This window comes from Pristis pectinata, chromosome 11 (assembly GCF_009764475.1).
Source record: "Pristis pectinata isolate sPriPec2 chromosome 11, sPriPec2.1.pri, whole genome shotgun sequence".
NCBI classification, from domain to species: Eukaryota; Metazoa; Chordata; class Chondrichthyes; order Rhinopristiformes; family Pristidae; genus Pristis; species Pristis pectinata.
The window spans coordinates 77,461,816-77,482,973 of NC_067415.1; the positions used below are offsets into that span (position 1 = coordinate 77,461,816).

At 42.3% G+C, this 21,158-nt stretch overlaps 1 protein-coding gene across 3 annotated transcripts in view; it reads right to left on the reverse strand.

Annotated features, from left to right (window-relative positions):
* LOC127575787 (LIM domain only protein 7-like) overlaps positions 1 to 21,158 on the reverse strand; it is a 203,628-nt gene that overhangs the window by 75,188 nt on the left and 107,282 nt on the right. For all 3 annotated transcript variants that reach the window (XM_052025884.1, XM_052025883.1, XM_052025885.1), the window contains one exon: positions 3,282 to 3,312. In XM_052025884.1, coding sequence (XP_051881844.1) covers positions 3,282 to 3,312 — 31 coding nt within the window. The remainder of the gene's footprint in view (positions 1 to 3,281; positions 3,313 to 21,158) is intronic.

Consider the following 21,158-nt stretch of genomic DNA (forward strand, 5'->3'; position numbering starts at 1 on the left):
TCTCGGTCCCACCGCTGTTAACTCAATACACTTGCTCATTTTATCTCACAAGGCAGAGGCTACAGCCTTGAGGGTAGGCACCTGCCATGCAATCTGTGTAACTTTTCCAATACAAAGAATGGTTTAGCCGTACTGTGCCTAGTTTGTGTGGTCTGAATTCACACTTGGTAAATAGCTGGAGGCTGCTTCTCCAAGTCTCTCCTCCTTCACCTCTAATACTTGGTACAGCAACTGCTCTGCCCGTGACCGCAAGAAACTGCAGAGAGCTGTGGACACAGCTCAGCACATCACGGAAACCAACCTCCCCGCCATGGACTCTGTCTATACTTCTCGCTGGCTCGGGAAAGCAGCCAACATAATCAAAGGCCCCACCCACCCCAGACATTCTCTCTTCTTCCTCCCCCCAATCAGGCAGAAGATACAAAAGCCTGAAAGCACGTACCACCAGTCTCAAGGACTGCTATCCCACTGTTATAGGACTATTGAACAGACCTCTTGTACAATAAGATGGTCTCTTGACCTCACAATCTACCTTGTCATAGCCTTGCACTTTGTCTGCCTGCATTGCACTTTCTCTGTAACTGTAACACTTTATTCTGCTTTGTTATTGGTTTACCCTTATACTACCTCAATGCACTGATGTGATGAAATGATCTGTATGGATGGCATGCAAAAGTTTTTCACTGTACCTCAGGATACGTGACAATAATAAACCAATTTACCTATTTACTAATTGGGTAATCCACTGATTTCACCTCCATATCTGGATCTTGATTCCTTAGAAAAACCTACCTCTCTCTCTCTCACAGCCCCCATCTACCTTTATGGCTTCATTTTTATTATTTATCTACTTCCTTCTTTGCAAAACACCTCAGGACATTTACAACATTTGAAGCGACTCAAAAAAAAATGCAAGTTGTTGAAACCACAAATAGTTTTGGGAATGATGTATGGAACTTGCATCAGAATATCCCCTTTCATTTCATTAAGAGGTCCTTCAATATTAAAATAGAAAGAAAGAAAATACAAGCGTGCATTGATTTTGTTTTGGGGAGGGCAAGGATGGGAAACTTCCAGCAAGAACACAGGTAATCACTGGGTGCATTCTGCAGGTGTGTTTAAGGTGTGCATGTAATGAACTCCTCCAAGCACAGTCAAATCTAAATTCTTAAACATACCCTTGTAAATGAGTGGAATGAATTTAAATAGAAAGGTTACCCAAATAATGATATAAAATATAATATCAATAATCACCGTGTTGGAAGAGATACAATGGTATCACTCACCCGAGTTAGAAAGCTGTCTGCACAATAATCCAGACTGAGGGAGTGCTAGAGTGTCAGACACACCATCTTTCAGATGTTAAAATTGGGGCCCCATAAGATAAGACCAGTAGATACAGGAGCAGAATTAGGCCATTTGGCCTATTGAGTCTGCTCCGCCATTCAACCATTGCTGATTTATTTTCAAACCTATCCTCCTGTCGTCTCCTTGTAACCCTTAACCCCCTTACCAATCAAGAACCTACCAATCTCTGAATTAAATACACCCAATGACTTGGCCTCCACAGCCCTCTGTGGCAACGAATTCCACAGATTCACTCCCCTCTGTCTGAAAAGAATTCCTCCTCATCTCAGTTCTAAAGGGACATCCCTTTATTCTGAGGCTGTGCCCTCAGATCCTAGACTCACCTGCTAATGGAAACATACTCTGCACATCCACTCTATCCAGGCCTTTCAGTATCCAGGAGGTTTCAATGAGATCTCCCCACCCCCCAAAACCGTCTGAACTCCATCGAGTACAGGCCTAGAGCCAGAAAATGCTCCTCATAATTTAAGCCTTTCCATCCTGGGATCATTATTGTGAAACTTCCTCTGGACCCTCTCGAAGGCCAGCACATCGTTCTTTCGACAAAGCCCAAAACTGCTCACTGTATTACCTGTCCACCATTTTCTGTGTTTTAGCTTTCCAGCATCTGCAGTTTTTTTTTGATCTTCAATCTACATTCGTAAAGTTTATGATATGAGCGCTGCCCAGGGTATCTGAAAGAACTCCCTGTTTCTCTCCATTGCAGCACCACATCAATATTATCACTGTTATCCCATCATTTCTCTGCTCCCTACACTGCAGCGCATTGCCTGATGTTTTTAAAAATGGAAGAGAAAAGTCTCTCAGATAGCATGCAAAGTTCAAAACCAGAATTAGCCTAATGCTCGCTTTGGATCTGACACGGGTGTAAAGGAAAAAATATTTTGATATCATTACAGATTCAAACTGGTATCAGATCGGTAATGTTGGTAACCAAACTCGTCAACAACATGGTAGGACAGGGGAAGGAAGATTTCTGCAACACAGTAAAACTAATTTTCTAGTCAAGGGAGTTAACTTCCAAATATGAACATAAAGGTTACCAACAACAACTTTGCATTCATGTAGCAGCTTCACCTGGTGAAACGTCCCAAGGTATTTTGGAGCAAACTTTGACAACAGGCCAGATAGGTTATTAGAAGTGGCGTCAAGGAGGTAGATTTTCAGAACCATCATAAATTTTGAGCACATTGGAGTAATTGAATCTCGCAGCAACAAAGACACAGAAAAGGGTCACAGCAACATGCACCAAGAGAGCAAAACTAAAGCCTACCGAATTAGTTCAAAATCATTGCATTCCAAAAAACTGATACAACTATCATTAAACATGGATATCATTAGGACCATATCATCAAAATATTAGTAAGAAGTTAATTCAACTGCTTCCAAAGAAAAAAAGCATGTAGTCAGAATGAAAACACTAATGCTTTCACGATAAATACGTTCTATAGGTATCTAATAGCTGCAAAGGAGACAGTCCAGAGCATTAAAGTCACTCAGGATTAGGTAGCTGATGTATCCAGTTGAGGTGGAGACTACTTTCTGTTCAGCAGCTGCTTTCTTTATGTAACAAGCTGCTTTGGAAATGACAGGCCATTGAATATTGCAAAACCATTGTAGTTTGTTCTCATTAGACAGGTAATTTCAGAAACCAATTCAGCACCCAAGAATGTGGCCATGCAAGCAGCAATAATTCAGATCCATATCATAGGTCTATGCAACAGATTAACAACAGCACTGAACTTAAAACATAATTTTGTCTAAATACACCAAGAAAAATTGATAACTCTACCAGTTGGAGTGTTTGCTTTTAAAATGGTGGCTAAATATTTTTCTGAAATTAAAACAAAAATGTGCAAAATTCAAGTGTGAGATAAAACACCTGAGCTGCTGGTAAACACCAGATCACTTACATTTTTCAGTCTCCTTTCAGTTTCTTCACGCCTGCAGAAATTAAAATAATCTAATTAGGATAATTTACTTCAGCTGTTCCAGTTTAAGATGCCTTACAGTTAAAAATAAATTTCAATCTTTATTTCTGAAATAACCTCTTGGTCCTTCCAGAAAGAGACAATGAGGCAACAAGGCTCTCTTCACAGCCATAACAAAGGTCAGTTGTACCGAGTCCAAGCATTTGCAAGGCAGCACCACGATCACTTACCAGAGAGAAACAGTGGTTTAAAAAAAAATGTTAAATGTTTATCTGTTCCCCTCATTTCTTGGATGCAACTCAGTCTAAAGTCAAATAAAAGTCTGCACTGTCACTGAGCGAAGCTTGCAATCAAGTGTTAAAACAGATGCATTTCAGGTCATTTGCTTAGAATTAGTGATAATTGCCTTATGGGCATAATAGCTGAATGGTATTTGGATGAACACATGGAACCCATGGCACAGAAGGCTGTGGGCAGAATGCTGGAAATTGGGATTAGTATTCGTAGCTAATGGCGGGCAAGGATAAAGTGGGCAGAAGGTTCTGTTTCCATAGTGAATGACTCTACTACAGAATAAAAAGTTGCAATGCTTTTACAACCAAGAATATGATCATTTTTCAGTTGTAGTACAAAGTAGAAATATTCTGGCATTTGAATGTACCTCTTCAATTCCTGTTTTTTAACTGGTAATTGGTTTATTATTGGCACATGTACCAAGATACATTGAAAAGCTTTTGTTTGCATGCCATTACATCAAGGTAGTACAAAGGAAAAATCAATAAAATAATTCAGAATATAGTGTTACAGTTACAGATAAAGTTCCGAGAAGGCAGACGAGTAAGGTGCAAGGGCCACAACAAGATAGACTGAGAAATCAAGAGTTCATCTTTAGCATAGGAGAGATTCATTCAAGAGTCTTATAACAGTGGGATAAAAGCTGTCCTTGAGCCTGGTAGTACGTGTTCTCAAGCTTTTGTATTTTCTGCCCGATGGAAGGGAGGGAAAGGATACAGAATGATCAGTGAGGGAGGGGTCCTTGATTATGTTGACTGGTTTCCGAAGACAGCAGGAAGTAAAGACAGAGTCAATGGAGGGGAGGCTGGTTTTTGTGATGGACTGGGTTGTGTTCACAACTCTCTGCAATGTCTTGCGGTCTTGGGCAGAGCAGTTGCTGTACCATGCTGTGATGCATCTGGTTAGGATTCTTATTATGGTGCATCTGTGAAAATTGGTGAGGGTCATTGGGAAAATGCCAAATTTCCTTAGCCTTCTGAGGAAGGAGAATAACTTCTACTCAAGATTCATCTTGTACACCCAGGCACGAAAATATCCACCCTCATCAGCAAGTACATTCAAATTGAGATGTGCTCTGGAAAAAAAACTGAAACCTAACATGAGCTCAAGAACATATCCTTTTATTTTTTGAAACTCTACTTGACCCTAATGCACAATGGTTGGGTCCCATTGGGCTCAGTTTGGGTAGCCAAGTTCAGCACCCAAGGATAATACACACCTTAAATAACAGCTGAGAAAATGTCCACATCTCCTACAATAGGGAGGCATGGAAATCTACAGAAGACTATCCAGGCCTTCCTGAAGACAGGAATCCTCTACCTGTTTCCCAGAGTATTAGCAGAATTCTTGGAAGTCCCTTGTCCCAATTCAGCACAAATTCAGTGAGGGAAGAAAGCTCAACACATCTCACAAATAGGACTGACGAGGAGTAATCACCACACAGATCATAATGAATTAGACTAAAGTGGGTTCTATTTTAACTCAATCCAATTCCAGTCTAACAAGCACATCTAAAAACAAACATGACAAATCCCAAAGGTCAACTCATCATTTAGAGTAAACTTCTCACACGCAAACCAACATTGAATTTTTAAGTCAATTATTTTTTTAAGGCTACATTGGAGGCAGCATCATCTTCCCTTGCATGTTGCTTTACAAGGCCACTTGTACAGCTCATAGCACATTCCAGGATTAATCCCTGGTCCTATCACTCAAGTATCTAATGACAGTTCTCTCCTCAACTGGATGGCTCAGGGTTTAAAGCACTCTGACCTCTGCACCACCGCACCTGTCTCTACACCTCCTCCCTCACCACCATTTAGGGTCCCACACAATCCTTCCAGGTGAGGCAGCGCTTCACCTGTAAGCCCAAGTGTGTCACTTATTGCATCGATTTCTCTAACTTCCAGTAACCCCACCCATTCTTTTTCTTCCCCCCCCCCCCACCCCACCTTTGTCTTCCCTTATTCCGGTGGCTCCCTTCCCCCGCCTTGATGACCTGCCCATCTCCTCTCCTTCCCTCTCCCATCCTTGCTTCCAGGGTCCACTGCCCTCTCCTACCGGATTCCTCCTTCTTCAGCCCTTTGCCTCTTCTATCCATCACCTCTCATCTTATTACATCTTCTCCCCCTCCCCCACCTATCTTCCCCCTCTCACCTAGACCCGCCTATCACTTGAACTCACCTATTACCTGCCTGCGTGTGCTCCTCCCCCTCCCCCCACCTTCTTATTCTGGCTTCTTCCCTCTTCCTTTCCAGTCCTGATGAAGGGCCTTGGCCTAAAACATCGACTGTTTATTTCCCTCCATTGATGCAGCTCGACCTGCTGAGTTCCTCCAACACTTTGTGTATTGCTCCAGATTCCAGCATCTGCAGAGTTTGTGCCTTTAAATGAAGGGACAGTCTGGAACAACGGGATGTGTTATCCACTTAGTGAACCTATCCATACACATCTTCCAAAATTTTTGACCACGTGACAGATGACCACACAAATGTACGTCAGACGAATGTAAACTAAAGGCAATATACCAGGTGAACTTCCCTTGCTCTGAGAGGTTTTTACAATGAGAAAGGACTTTCTACTGAACACTAGCATTTCATTCTGTACTCCAGTTTTCAAACTCTTTTATCTTCTGCCTGTTCTTTGGCCAAAGTTTGCAATTTTTTCTTCATTGGTGGAGGGCTGTACATCACCACCAGACCTGTGAACTATGGTTGCTTGAAGCACCTGCCCTACTATGGCTCCAGTGTAAAAGCCTCGTTTCCGTTGACCAACTGTAAGTCATCTCAGGCAAAATTAATACTTAAATGTACACATAAACCAAACTCACAGAAATAACAGCTCAGAAAATATAACCATTTTGCACGTCTGCCATTCACGCAATGGACAAAACATATTTACCATACCAAAGGAACACTGCAATTAATTAGATCAAGTAAACCACTTTGATCTGAGTAAATTAAGCAACACAGTTTAATGATAAAGTTCTTCTCAAGATGACAATAAAATGTTCCAAAGTGTTTTCTGTAGGTACAAAGGACAAAGCAAGAGGTGGGAATGAAAGAGCATCAGCCAATGTTAAGATCAAAGGTGGAGATGGCAGAGTCCTTTAAATTCGCTTCCTCGATTTCAGATCCATCTCTCGTCACACAGTGCCCCATTTCCATAATCCTATTCAACCCTGTAACATTTGGAGGTACATCTCTAATTCTGATCACTTGGTCAGCACTGAATTTAAATCTCTCCTCCCCTGGTGTCTGTCTCTTCAACTGACTGGGAACCTCACTGGAATTCTCTCCCGAAACCTCTCCGCCTCTTTCCTCCTTCAAGAGGCTCCTTCAAACCTAGCTCTCCGGGATCCAACCTGTCACTATCTTACGTGGCTCACTGACAATTTTTTTTATTGGAGATTCAATGTAAAAGAAAGCAGCGTCGTTTTGAAGAAGTGAGAGGTAGCGAAGTAGAACTTCTACAGGCAACACCGAGAAGCATTGGACTGAGAAAGCTGAAGGCCCATTAGAATGAAATCAAAATGTGGTTCCAGCACAGGATGAGACCATTCAGCCCATTGTGTTTGAGCTAGCTCCCTACCAGAACAATGCTCTATTTCCACCCTACTTTTGCCCTGCTTTCTCTGTAGCCTTGCAAATGTTTCCTGACTTGAAGGCCTCACTAGAATCCACCTCCACCACATCTGTAGGCAATGCATCAACGGTTCCAACCACACACTGCACAAGACATTTTTCCTCACACCACTCTTAATTCTCTTCCTCTTTATTTTATAACAGTGACCTTTAGTCCTTGACCCCTCCACCACAGGGAACAACCTGCCACTATCCATTCTGTCCGCATCCCTCACTATTTTATGTACATCTACGAAATCTCCCTTCAGCCTTCTCTTCCCCAAGGAAGAAGTCAGAGGATGGCGGGAAGGGCTTTTCCAGATTGGAGGTCTGTGACCACTGGTATGCCGCAGGGATCAGTGCTGGGCTCCCTGCTGTTGTCACGTACATTAACGATTTGGATGAGAATGCAGGTGGCACGATTAGCAAGTTTGGGATGACACCAAAATTGGGGGTGTGGTGAACAGTGAAGAAGGTTGTCCAAGATCACAACAGAATCCAGATCAACTGGGAAAGTGGACAAAGGAATTTAACTCAGGCAAGTGCAAAGTGATTCATTTTCGGAAATTAAACCAAGGCAGGACTTGCATAGTGAATGATAGGGTCCTGAGAGTGTTGTAGAACAGAAAGACCTAGGGGTACAAATACATAGTTCCCTGAAAATATAGACAAAGTAGTGAAGAAGGTGAATGGCATGCTTGCCTTCATCAGATGGGCACTAAGTACAAGTGTAGGGATGTCATGTTACAGCTGTACAGGACATCGGTGAGACTGCACCTGAAATATTGTGTGCAGGTCTGGTCGCTATACCATAGAAAGAATGCAGAAAAAATTCACAAGGATGTTGCTGGGATTGAAATTCTTGACTTACAAGGGAGAGACTGGGACAGTTTTCCCTGGAGCGAAGGAGGCTGAGGGGTGACCTTACATAAGTTTATAAAATCATAAGGTGGATGGTCAGTTTTGTCCCCAACATAGGGGAATCTATAACTAGATGGCACAGGCTTAAGGTGAGAGGGGAAAGATTGAAAGGGGACCTGAGGGGCAACTTCTTCACACAGAGAGCGGTGGGTATATGGATCGAGCTGCCAGAGGGTAGACGAGGCAGGTACAATAACAATGTTTAAAGACATTTGAACAGGTTAATGGATAGGAAAGGTTCAGAGGGATATGGGCCAAATGCAGTCAAATGTGACAAGCTCAGGAAGGCACCTTAGTCAGCATGGACAAGGGTCGAAAAGGCCCATTTCCAGCTGTATAAGTCTGTGACTCTATGAAAAGAATCTCAGCCTCTGAACTCTATCCTCATAACTGTAGTTGTTTGTTTGTGTTCATGTCTGTTGCTCCAGATTTCCAGCATCTGCAGTCTTTTCCCTTGTGTCTCCTTATAACTGTAGTGCCTCAGACTAGGAACCGTTTAGTTTTCTGAACCTTCTCGAACACCCTCACATCCTTCTTGTAATGAGATGGCCAGAATTAAACACAATAATACGTTTAACTTGTGTTACTAATGGACCAGTGTTTTATAAAGCTTCAGTACAACTCTCCTGGTTTTATGCTCTGTCCACAGAGCGTGGGTGCTTTCTCAATCTGTCCTGCCACTTTCAATGACTTGTGCACCCATCGCCCCAGGCCCCTCTGCTGCCACGAGAGAGGGAGAGAAAGGGAGATAAAATAAGAGGACATTTTAAAAGAGGAGAAGACAGAAGCAAGCTCACAGCACTGACTGAGGTAGTTACTTGTAAGCAGCTAACAAGAGGCTTGGTTCGGATTCTGCAGACATTTGCAGGAGTCATGCACTAAAATGTCAAGTTATTGTGTGTGGGGTTCATAAGGAATGAGAGAGGTCCTGAAGGTGAGAGAGGAAGGAACAGACTATTTAAGCCAGGGATTGGTGTTGACATCAACCCCAGGCCTATGAATGATGCCCTAAAGGACTCACATGGATAAGGATGGAGCCCACAAACAAACTGCTGGAGGGTCACTGGACCCACTGGAACTAAATGGGTCAGGCAGCGTTACTGGGGAGGAGGGGATAGACAGTCGACATTTCAGGTCCAGACCACCTAGGCTGAGAGATAGAGGGGAGATACCAATATAAAGAGGTGAAGGAAAGGTGGATCTGGAGCTCGCAAGTGATAGGTCGATCCAGGACTGATCACCTGCCAACAGCAGCACAAGTGCAAAATGAGTCTTAGCTGAGCGTAGACAAGGCTTTGGACAATGGTTATGGTTTAATTCCTTTTTAAATAGAAGACATTTTACTCAAAATGGAATCTTCAGCTTTATGCAGTCAGCGTTGTGCTTTTTTTTTAAAGAAACCATCAAAAAAATCAGCTTGTAACAAAGTGCTTAATAGGGAATTCAATGAAATATTCTCCCACCATAAACAATGAATACAAAGACGATAGTTCACAGGGTTTCACACATCCCCAGGCCAACAGGACCACTGTCCTCTCTCAGGCTAACACACCCAGTCTGACCACACGAAGGGGTCACATTGGCTGCATCGCTGTTGTCAGAAGCCCAACGCAAGCCCTCTACTCCAGGCTCTATCACGGCAAAACAGTTCCAGGAGGAACTTCAATTGGTGCAACATTCTCACCAATTCAAGAACATCCCTGGCCCAAGATTACTCATCCTGCTGGAGAAACACAGGGGAAGGCTCGAAGGAGTTTGGACTTCTCCTGTAGGATCATACGGAAGACAAATTGCATTTAATAATACAATCTGGTCACCCACCCAGTCCATCAATCTCCACTCTCCCTGCCCCACCCCTCCCCATGTCAGAGTGTACAGGAGTTGAGTCAACAGAGAACTACATCTGAAGCACGTCATCTTCCACCCCTACAGACTGCTCATGATGACCAAACAATAATTGCTTGCTGGCTTGATTCATTGCTCTGAGGAGCAGGAGGTTGTTGATCAATCACCAAGTTGACCATTGAAGAGGAAACAGCAAGATGAAGTCAACAGTCAGCCTGATCCAGAAGCCGGAAAGCACAAGCAACGTCAGTGATAGAGGCATCAGGCCCTTGGGTGTTCAGCAACTCAGTACTGATCAGATGTAGCCAAGTCTAAATCAACACAGCAACATTCTGCTTCACTGGAACCTTCATGACCCCGGCTACTCACAATCATCATTCTCCTATCAATCCACTACAAAGCTGCCACCCTCCAAAAAGTACTGAGAATCTAAATTATAGAGTCATAGAGAAATATAGCATGGACCTTTCATCCCACTGAGTCCACGCCAACCACCAAGCATCTATTTTTACACTAATCCTACCTTTAAGACATCTTATTCTCCCCAATTTCTAATCAACTCTGCCCCTGCCAAAATTTTACCACTAATCTTCACACTAGGAACAATTTACAGGGGCCAACTATCCTACCAACCTCTGCATTTTTGTGGGAGGAAACCAGAGCATTCAGAAGAAACCTCAGCACTCAGAGGAAACCCACACAGTCACAGGAAGAATGTGCAAACTCCACACGAACAGCAGAGGTAGCGTCACTACGAGCTGCACCACAGTGCTGCCCTTTTCTTTTCATAAAAGCCAACAGGGTCAATGTCAATCTTTCACCCTGCCGACCCCTCCACAAGTCCTCCCCACTTCCAGTGCAGATCACAAGACTGAAGTCAATTGAAGGTTTGGGAACAAAGAAAAGCCTTGAACTTTTCATGTGCTTGGGTATCTCAAATCAAAGTATGGCTGATGAGGATTTTTTGAGCTTAGTCACTGTTGGAATGTAGATAACAGGACAGCCACTTTATGCAGAACATGCTCCCACAAACATAATAATGAACAGATACTCGGGATAGCTGGTCATCTTCAAAATAGTGTCATGAGATCTACCACCTCCACTTGGTTCAGTGGACAGCACTTTGGTTAGCGTCTCATTCAAAATATAGCATCTTCAACAAAGCGAACCCCCTAATTATCACAATGGAGCATCAATCTGGATTCTTACACTGAAAGTGGGTTTTGAACACACATCCTTCTGAGCCAGAGGTGACAAAGCTACTCACTGAGCTACTGCAGAAAATTAAAACTCTTTGAGAATTAAAACTCTTCGAGAATTGGTTATAAATGTTTTCAAGCAGTCACTTAATACTTAAATATTTTGATAGTCAAGACTACTTAATCCATGTTAAGCAAAGAATTCTACTTGGAATTACATTAATGCTTCAATGAAGGTTTACTGAACTCTGTCTGAAAAGCACCATATTCAGCATTGAGTTGTAAGCACGGAAATGAGCCCTTCAGCTCACCACATCCATACCCACCTTTTTGGCCATCCACTCTAATCCCATTAAGACCATATCCCTCTATGCCTTGCTTATTCAAGTGTCTGTCCAAACGCCTCTTAAACACATTAGATTCCACAACCACCTCTGGCAGTGTATTACAGATATCAACCACCCTGTGTAAAACATTTCCCTCAGATCCCCTTTAAAACTCTTTCCTCTCACATTAAACCTAAACCCTGTTGTTTTTGACACCTCTATAATGGGAACAAGATTCTGACCATCTACACTATCTATGCCTACTATAACCTTGTATGCAGTCACGTCACCCCTTCGCTTCAGGGAAAACAAGTCCACGCTATCCAATCTGCCCCCATTATAAAGTGCTCCAATCCAGGCAACATCCTGGTGAATCTCCTCTGCACTCTCCCCAGCACAATCACATCCTTTGTATGCTGTGGCAACCAGAACCGCACAAAATACTCCAAGTGCGGTCAAACCAGTGTTTTGTAAAGTTACAACGTAATGTCCCAAGTCTTGTATTCTGTGCCTGTCCCAACTCCTATATTCTATGCCCCAACCTATGAAGACAAGCACATACACCTTCTTTACCAGCCTATCAACCTGTGTTGTAAGCAGAGTTACATTTAAGTTACAAATCTTGAATGTTTATTTTAACATACATGTTATTCAGAGAGAACTTAAACCTCTGATTTTGTAACATCAGAGACTTACATTAAAAACTTAAGCTCACAAATATAACTATCAATATAATGGGAAAGCTCTAATCTTCCCAAATTAACTGCCTCCTGCCCCAAACAAATTCCTTACTACTATTATAAACAGGGACACACACATCCACACTAATATATACATGCAGACATTATAAAAGCTTACTTTGTCAGTATCTCAGCTCACAAACTTCAGCACTAAGAAGAACAAGAGAGAGATGATGCAGAAAGCAAGTTCCGATGCATATACCAATGACTAACGTGCACTCCCAGGTGGAATTCCTACCAAGAGATGATCTGCACTAATTCAAAGCTTTTCCAAAGGAAATTGGCTCATAAACACATCCAGTTTTGCCTGTTCCTCATAAACGTTGAAGCTTATAATGAATCAAAACCAGTAAAGACCACAACAAAAGCATTTTGATTAAATAAGGACCTTGATTACCTTATTAAACAAAATCCTTCAGCACTTGAAGACAATACTGAAGACTTTTGAGACTGCACTTTATGAACTTGGATACTAATTTGTCGCACAAAGAGGGAAATTCATGGATGAAATTCATAATCATTTGCTAAGTCAAATTTCATATTTTTTATCTTATCACTCCAAATATTAAAACTCTCATATCACTAATTGCTTTAGCAGAAACAGTGACGCAAGTGTTCAACTCTGTGTCACCACCATGAACGGCCACAAATCAAAAAACAATTTGTTCGGGTTTGGAAGGATATCATGAGTAATAGTTGCTAAGGAGTTGCCCAATGCCAGTCCAGTCACCACACAACACTCACGCCAGACAACTCTGCCAGCTATTTAACCTTGTACAGAAAGAAACAATTACAGAAGTTGTTCCTCCCATTTAAGAGTTTCTATTTAAAAAAATACAATAAAAAGAACTCTACTAAACCTTACTTGCATTTAGTGAAAATATTGTGCAAGTTACAGGAGCATTTTGGTTACCGGCATGAATCGGAGGATATGGGGATTGGGCAGCAAAATACATGAGGTGCATAGAGAGCGATAATTTTATTGGTCATATTTTATGCAATATTATTGATCTTATACAATATTCCTGGCTTTATAGAGATCTTTACTCACTTGGGAAACATTTTGATTATCAGTTATTAGTCCACATTAAAATTAATTTGTCACATTCAACAATGGTTAAATTTGAATCGATATACTGAAGGGGACAAATGCTCTGGTGGCCAACATCTACAAGCAACTAAAATAAAACCAAACCAAATCATCCATTTCTCCTGGCTTTCAATACCACAAGCCCACCAAATGTTTTCATTGTTACTCTATCGCAATCATGCCTGCAGCCACAGCAATAACAGAGTATTCTCAACCATAGCCTCAGATGGATCAGTGTCGCCGAGGTGACCAGCTGTGTTTTACATTGTGTTGAAACCCCCAAATGCCTTTTTAAGCATATTGAAAGTCCAGATGCATTTCCTGTGAACTGTTCTCGCCCTTATTTATGGAAGCAGCTGCCTGTTAGACACATTATCCCACAATTTTTTAAAATACCTGCACACTCACCCAGTTGTCAGCAGGGTGCAATTACACTGTGACACTGACCGAGACCACTTCCATTACAAATGTGGACACAGAAACTTATTACACAAATGCAAAGGGTAAATATCAAACCATTGAAGAATTGAGGGAGTTCAATCTCCCAACCCAACTATTTTAGAACTGGAAAAAGGCTGATTTATTCCACAGAAATAGTATTATTTTCTTTGAAACTCATTAAGACCTCAGTATATTCCACATTTCCTTCGCATAGTGAGACCATTTTGACCATTCAAGTCTATACCAGCTCACATGGCAATCCTATTCCCACACTAATTTTCCCTGTAACCTATTCTCCCCACTTTCTCAGTAACTCAACTCCAATCCCCACCACCACCAAGTTCTGCTACCCACCTACAGTCGCGGTAATTTTACGGTAGCCAAATAAACTGACCAACCAGCACTTCTTTTGGATGTGGGAAGAAACCAGAGCATCAGGGGAAAACCACAAGGTCATAGGGAGAACGTGTAAACTCTACAGTGTAGGCGTCAAGCTGTGTGGTCCTGATGCTCCATTCCTGCAATGCATTGAGTGCAGTTCCATGAAGGTATTGGATTACTGTTGAAGGAAAGTCACCATTATTAGGGCAAAGATGTTGCATGGTGCTGGCTATTACCATTGGTTCCAGAGGGAACTGCCAGTGTTCAGTCAGTCCCAAGCCCAAGACATAGATGGTCCCTCCACAAATATAGGACATACCTCGAGCACACATTGCTCATCTTTTGTTACCCATCCATTATCACGGGGAACACTTGGTAGCAGCTTCAGGAGCACACAAATGCACATTTAAATGTAGAACTTCTTGAAGTTGCTGTCGATAATTTACTGCACCCCTACAGAGTGTACTGCCATAACATTCTCCAGTTGAAATTCTTGAACTGATGTGTACTTCAAACTCTTATGGACTACTTTCAAACATTTAGAAAAGTGCACTGTAAATGTTGCTCCTTGTTGAATGAGGTGTAAGTGAGTTTTTAGAACCATCGCCAAACAATCTCTTGGGTGAGTAATTAGCACATGTTGAGTCTAACTGCCTCAAAATTAGGGCTGGAATTTTTAAATTGTTATTTCTAGTTTAGTCCAGGGAGATTTTTAAATTTTATTAGCTTGACAAAATTGGGCACTTTCTCATTTTTAAAAACTTAACTGATGCATTGAATTTCAGTCTCAATAAACAACTAAATTGAAATTATTAAAATAGCAGCCAGTATGCAAGTCATTTTACCTTTTTAACATTTACCTGGACACTCCCGAGGCAAATAGAATTGGCCAATAGCCCACACACACATTTTGAAACTTATCTGCCGCTTTCTTAATGCAAAATGAAGTGTAAATTCTTCATGGTTGATATCTGTTGCCAGCATGGAGTTTTATTGGTGAAAAAGAGAAATATTTCAAAATTTCTTTCAATAAACCATTATAATCAAAATATTTAAGTCCTTTGTAATTATTTCAAAATTCCATGACTTAATATTTATGCTTTTATTATATTTTACATACTTTAATCCCAAGTATGCTCCAATATTTTTTCTAACTTATTCCGTTTTCAGGCTATGGGTCGCCATTGGCCAGCATTTATTGTCCATTTGTAATTGAGATGGTGACTTGCACAACCATTTCAGAGCATATGTAGGAGTCAACCACAATGGTGGGATTGGAGTCACATATAGGCTACACAAGGCAAAGATGGCAGATTTCCTTCCCTGCAGGATATTAGAGAAATCAGGCTCTGTAAAATGCTTCTAGTTAAAAGCTGATGCTTTTTATTTGCTAGGTTGCTGCTTAAATCCATTCTATCATCAGCTGTTCTGCTGGCTCAAGGATATAACTGAATCAGGGCACCAATGATGGCCTCTCTTGTGTTTTCAAGGGCAAAGATCCATAGCCCCTGATCTGACCTCAGTTTGTGGGACCATCTGCAATCTCTTGGTTGGCTGGAGATCAAAGAAAACCAGCAAAGTATTTTATACGTCAGTAATTAAAAGTAATTTCAGAGAATAATTTTGCTCAGTGAAAGGGTTTGGAAAATTCAGGAGGAATGATAATTCAATGTTTAGGCTTTGCTGTGGTCAAAAATAAAAGTGGTAAATCATGAGTTTGTCAATTCTGTAGCCATGACCCACAGATTTGCTTTCTTATGGAAACGGTTCACCAGTTCAAATTTAAACAGACCACATCACAGCTTACCTTGCTATAAACAGTATACATTTCAAGGTTGTTGGTTCACCAGTTGATCAGAGGCAGACATTAAATTTCATGCAATTTATATGAGTTATTTGGATCTCTTCCCAAGAGTAGAGGAGGATGGGGTGGAACCAAATCTTAAATGTGTGTTTTCACCTTGTGTTCCCAAGGAAGATATTCGATACAATTGAGATTGACATTACCAAATTCAGTTCATTGTACACTAGCTTATTAAAGAGATTTTAAGAATTTGTGAACAATTCCGTAGAAAGCTCTCCATGATGTAGTAAGTCTGTTTTCCCCCAAAATACCACCATTCCACATTGGAACAAATGAAGAGAATGGACCAGACTACCTGACCCGAATATAGATCCTCTCCAGGTTATGAACACCCAACTTTTGTACAGCCCAAGTGTTCGGGAGGACCCGTGGGATGGAGTTGCCGGCTACTCCGGGGCTGCAGGCACCTGCTGCCATGTGGGAACTCAGTTCGCTGCAACATCATTCCATCTTGCAGAGAAATCGGAATGGTTAAGTTAAACACCCTGGTTTATTGACCCATCGCCTTTGGATGGCCTATGATTTTATTTAAATATATTGCCAGGTGGTTGCATTTCCGACTTGTTCAGGTTACAAACAGTTCTCAGAAATGAAACGTTGTCGTAACCTGGAGAGGATACGTACAGGCAGTCATGCTGTTATTCAGGTGAGTGGATTAACAATGTTATCCTGCAACAGATCGCTGGCCTGCTCACTCTAAGGCATAGCAGCTTCCTCGCCACTATTGGGAGCGGACTCTCCCAACCCTGGTGTCGATGGGGGTGCTCATCCAGCCATTTAGGCTCCAATTGTTGGCACCTTGCAATTATGAACAATGGGAGTTCTCCGTCTCTGGTTCAGTCTGGGACACCAAGGATTGGAACAATTCCAATTTAAGAACTTGCGAATAACTTTAAGAGCCCCTGATCCCGAAGGAGAAAAAAAAGAATCCATGCTGTCATTAAACCTATCACAACAACCCCCTATTTCCCTTTTGTTGTCAACTCCTGGGAGAAGCAAACAAACAAAAACACTGCAGTTAATTTGGAACAAAAATAACATTGAGAAATCTGAGTTCTTAAGGCAATCAAGCAAAGCTGTGAGATAGCTGATGACTAACCAGCAGCTAGCCACTCCACTATAACTGCAAATAGTTCTCTATACAAGCAGCTTGTGAGGCTCCTTGTCACTGACCCTCTGCTTGGCAGTTAATTTTAGTGAGCAATAAAGTTATCATAAAATAAATACTCCACAGTATCTGTTCTATTTCCAAGGTGGCAGAGGCAGGAGTAAACATCAATTAAATATCCTATCTTATTGGTCACATATAAAGGAGCCTTTATTGAGGAAACAGCCAAAAGCATCATCTGCTGGATGCAGAAACGTGGAAGCGAGATCAAATGTTTGTATCCAATTCTTCTTGGAATTTAAGATCTCCACCACGAGTTCTCTAGGTGACAGTGTTGGCAAAGGAAACGAGCCTAATTTCAGCATGCCTTTCTGACTTAAATCTGTAAATTTTAGCACGTTTAAAGAGCCAAAATAACTTTGATTAGAAAGAAAAGGGGCATATTGCAGCAAGTATGGACACAATAATACCCCTTTGCACTTGAGAGCTCTACTAATGTACACAAAATTGGTAGGCCAATATCTTATTTCTTCCCCTATTATCATGGTTAAAAAATCCTATATTGGTTTACATGCCTTTTCACAGAGTAATCAACTACTAATCCAGGATTCATTCTTAACTTGTTATTTTTTTATTGGTTTTACCTGCTTCCGTAGAGTCATGCAGCACAGAAGGAAGCTCTTTGGTCCTCTGAGTACATACTGGCCATCAAGTAACCATCTCCAGTCATCCCATTATTTTTCATCCCCCCTACGTTCCCATCAATCCTTCTACCACCCGCCAACACATCAGGGGCAATTCACAGTGACAATGGATTTACCGCGGCTCTGAATCTGGGACGAAACCAGAGTGCCCAGAGGAAACACGAGCAGTCGCAGGGAAAACGTGCAAACTCCACACAGACAGCATCCAAGGTTAGGATTGAACCTGGGTCACTGGCACAACGAGGCAGCTGCTCTACCAGCTGTGTTGCTATAGAGACACTGAAGGTACTTAAAGAGAAAGGTTAACTTTATTTTTTTTTGATCAAAATAAACTTTATTCATAATAAAAGAAACTATATACAATAATAAAACTGTTCAAACCTTTATATTCGTGTACAGTTTAATTCTTAGTGTTACCTTTTTATATATAAAAACAGCACCGATGCCACATGTGTGGCTCCCTGGGGTGATACCCCAATCCCACATTTACAACATTTGAGCGGCTTCCTCACCTGACCCCGCCCCTCCTTCTCCTGTGGCAGAAGAACCCTAAGCTGTCGTCCTTCCCCACCGAGCCCTCGCGCTGGCTGCACCCAGCTTCAGTGCGTCCCTCAGCATGTATTCCTGCAGCCTGGAATGTGCCAATCGGCAGCATTCCCCTACGGACATCTCGCAGTGCTGGGAGACCAACAATTTTCGGGCAGACCAAAGGGCGTCTTTCACCGAGTTGATGACCTTCCAGCAGCAGTTGATGTCCGTCTCTGTTTGTTGCAGGCCGTAGATCAGAGAATCCTCTGTTACGCTGCTGCTGGGGATGAAACGTGACAAGGACCCCTGCATCTTTCGCCACACCCTCCTCGCAAACCCACATAAAATTACAGAAGTCTTCAATAGGGTAGACAGTTGGAGTCTCCCCCCAAGAGTCAAATACGAGAGGGTATAGCTTTAAGGTGAGAGGGGGAAAGTTTAAAGGAGATGTGCACGGCAAATTTTTTTCTCCCCACACATTTGTGGGTGCCTGGAATGCGCTGCCAGGGGTGGTGGTGGATGCAGATACGAAAGTGGTGTTTAAGAAGCCTTTAGACAGGCACATGAATATGCAGGGAGTGGAGCGATATGGATCATGTGCAGGCAGAAGGGATTAGTTTAATTTGGCACCATGTTCGGCATCTTGGGCCAAAGGGCCTGTTCATGTGCTGTACTGTTTTATGCTCTATGCTCAGTTGTCTCAAATCACTCTACAACCAATAAGGATTTTTTTTTGAAGTTTTGTCACTGTTGGAATGCAGATAATATATTCATCTGTCTTTCTCTCAGAGACCCCCTTTCCTTGCCTGTATGTGCCAGTCCACTTCCCCCTCTCCACTGACCCACACCCATCAACTAGCAATGGAGCACCCCAGCAACCAACTGCCCCACCACCAGCCAACCCCTCTACCAAGCCCCTGAACCTGGCTATCAGTCCAGTGCCCCTTCCAATTCCTGACTCAGCCCCCACTCTGTGGCTCTCGACCCAGATCTATTCTATTCCTGTCACTGGCAGAGTGCGTGAAGGGAAGTATTCGACAGCGACTAACAATGCCTTGGGCTTTTCATGCTGCCATATTTCTCCAGGGCAGATGCATGAACAAAACACTAATGCACTAAATAATTTTTCGGCAATACTTTTTGATCAATAGCAGACCTACAAACCTACTTCAACAAATTCATAGGGCTACATTTTCATGTCCAACCCCCTCCGCTGTAGCGGAAGCTCACAGTGCAATGCTGTTCCACACGCTATGGTTACCGTGTTGGAACTAGTCATCTCAAGGCCAGGAAGCTGTTTGCCAAACCACTCAACCACCAGCCATCATAGCCGGAGTTAAACCTCTTTCTTCCCATGAAGGGCAGAGAGATTACCCAATTAGAAACAATACAGAAACCACAACCAAATTCCGCTCCACCACCACCCCAGCCATAAATGTTGCTAGGGCCTGATCACAAAGCAGCTTTGCACACATCAGAGCCTGAACTTTAAACCATGCTGATGAGCACACCTCCTCACATTTTTCATTTGCTTTCACACCCTAGATAGATCAGTCGAAAATAATCCCAATGCCAAATACATTATTGTGAAACCATGAGAACAAACTTCAAGCTCCAGTTGTTATATTTTAAAATATGACACTATGATAATCTCATGTTGTCTGTCGTTTATTACTGGGCATGAGCAGCAATTGAAATCACCTCTCAGATTGTATTGCTGACGCTAAGCATGTGTGTGGGTAATATCAACTCGCTGCTCATTCCACTCTAAGCACCTGCGCTCGAGGCCTGACACAGAGAAACAAACAAGAAATAAAAATCGATAGGCCAAGATAATTTATTTCCTGTTGAGATAATGATTTATGATACGGATTAAACATTTTATTGCAAATTTAATGGCACGGTGATATACAATTGGAGTGTGTGCAGAGGCGAATTGAGAACGGAATCTAAAAACCTGAAGGAGACTATATGGAGAATGAATGTGGGGAACAACCAATTTTCATGATCAATAGTTTTTGCAATTTTATTACTAAGGTTTTGTTTTCCTAATGAGTTTCAATTTTCTTTTCATGTTTCTTTTTTTTAACAAGAGTGCTGAAACCATTTTCCTTCACAGTACTTTCAGATTCCTGAATACCAGACGTGAAAATAAAGTAAGTAAATTTAGGGCAGCACAGTGGCACAGCTGGTAGAGCTGCTGTCTTGCAGCGCCAGAGACCTGGGTTCAATCCCAACCTCAGGTCCTGTCTCCATGGAGTTTGCTCGTTCTTCCCACGACCAGGAGGGTTTCCTTCCACATCCCAAAGACAAGTGGATTGGTAAATTAATTAACTACTGTTAAATTGCCCACCAGGAGTGGGAAAATCTGGAGGGACTTGATGAGAGCGTGGGGAAAATAAAAAATGGGATTGATGTAGGATTGATATAAATGAGTAGTGATGGTCAGCACAGATACAAGATAAGATTTCTTTATTAGTCACATGCACATCGAAACACACAGCGAAATGTGTCTTTTGCGTAGAGTGTTCTGGGGGCAGCCCGCAAGTGTCGCCACACTTCCGGCGCCAACAAAGCATGCCCACAACTTCCTAACCTGTACGTCTTTGGAATGTGGGAGGAAACCGGAGTACCCGGAGGAAACCCACGCAGATACATGGGGAGAACGTACAAACTCCTTACAGACAGTGGCTGGAATTGAACCCAGGTCGCTGGCGCTGTAATAGCATTACGCTAACCACTGCACTACTGTGCCTGCCCAAATCTGTATTCCCTGACCGGGAATCGAACCCGGG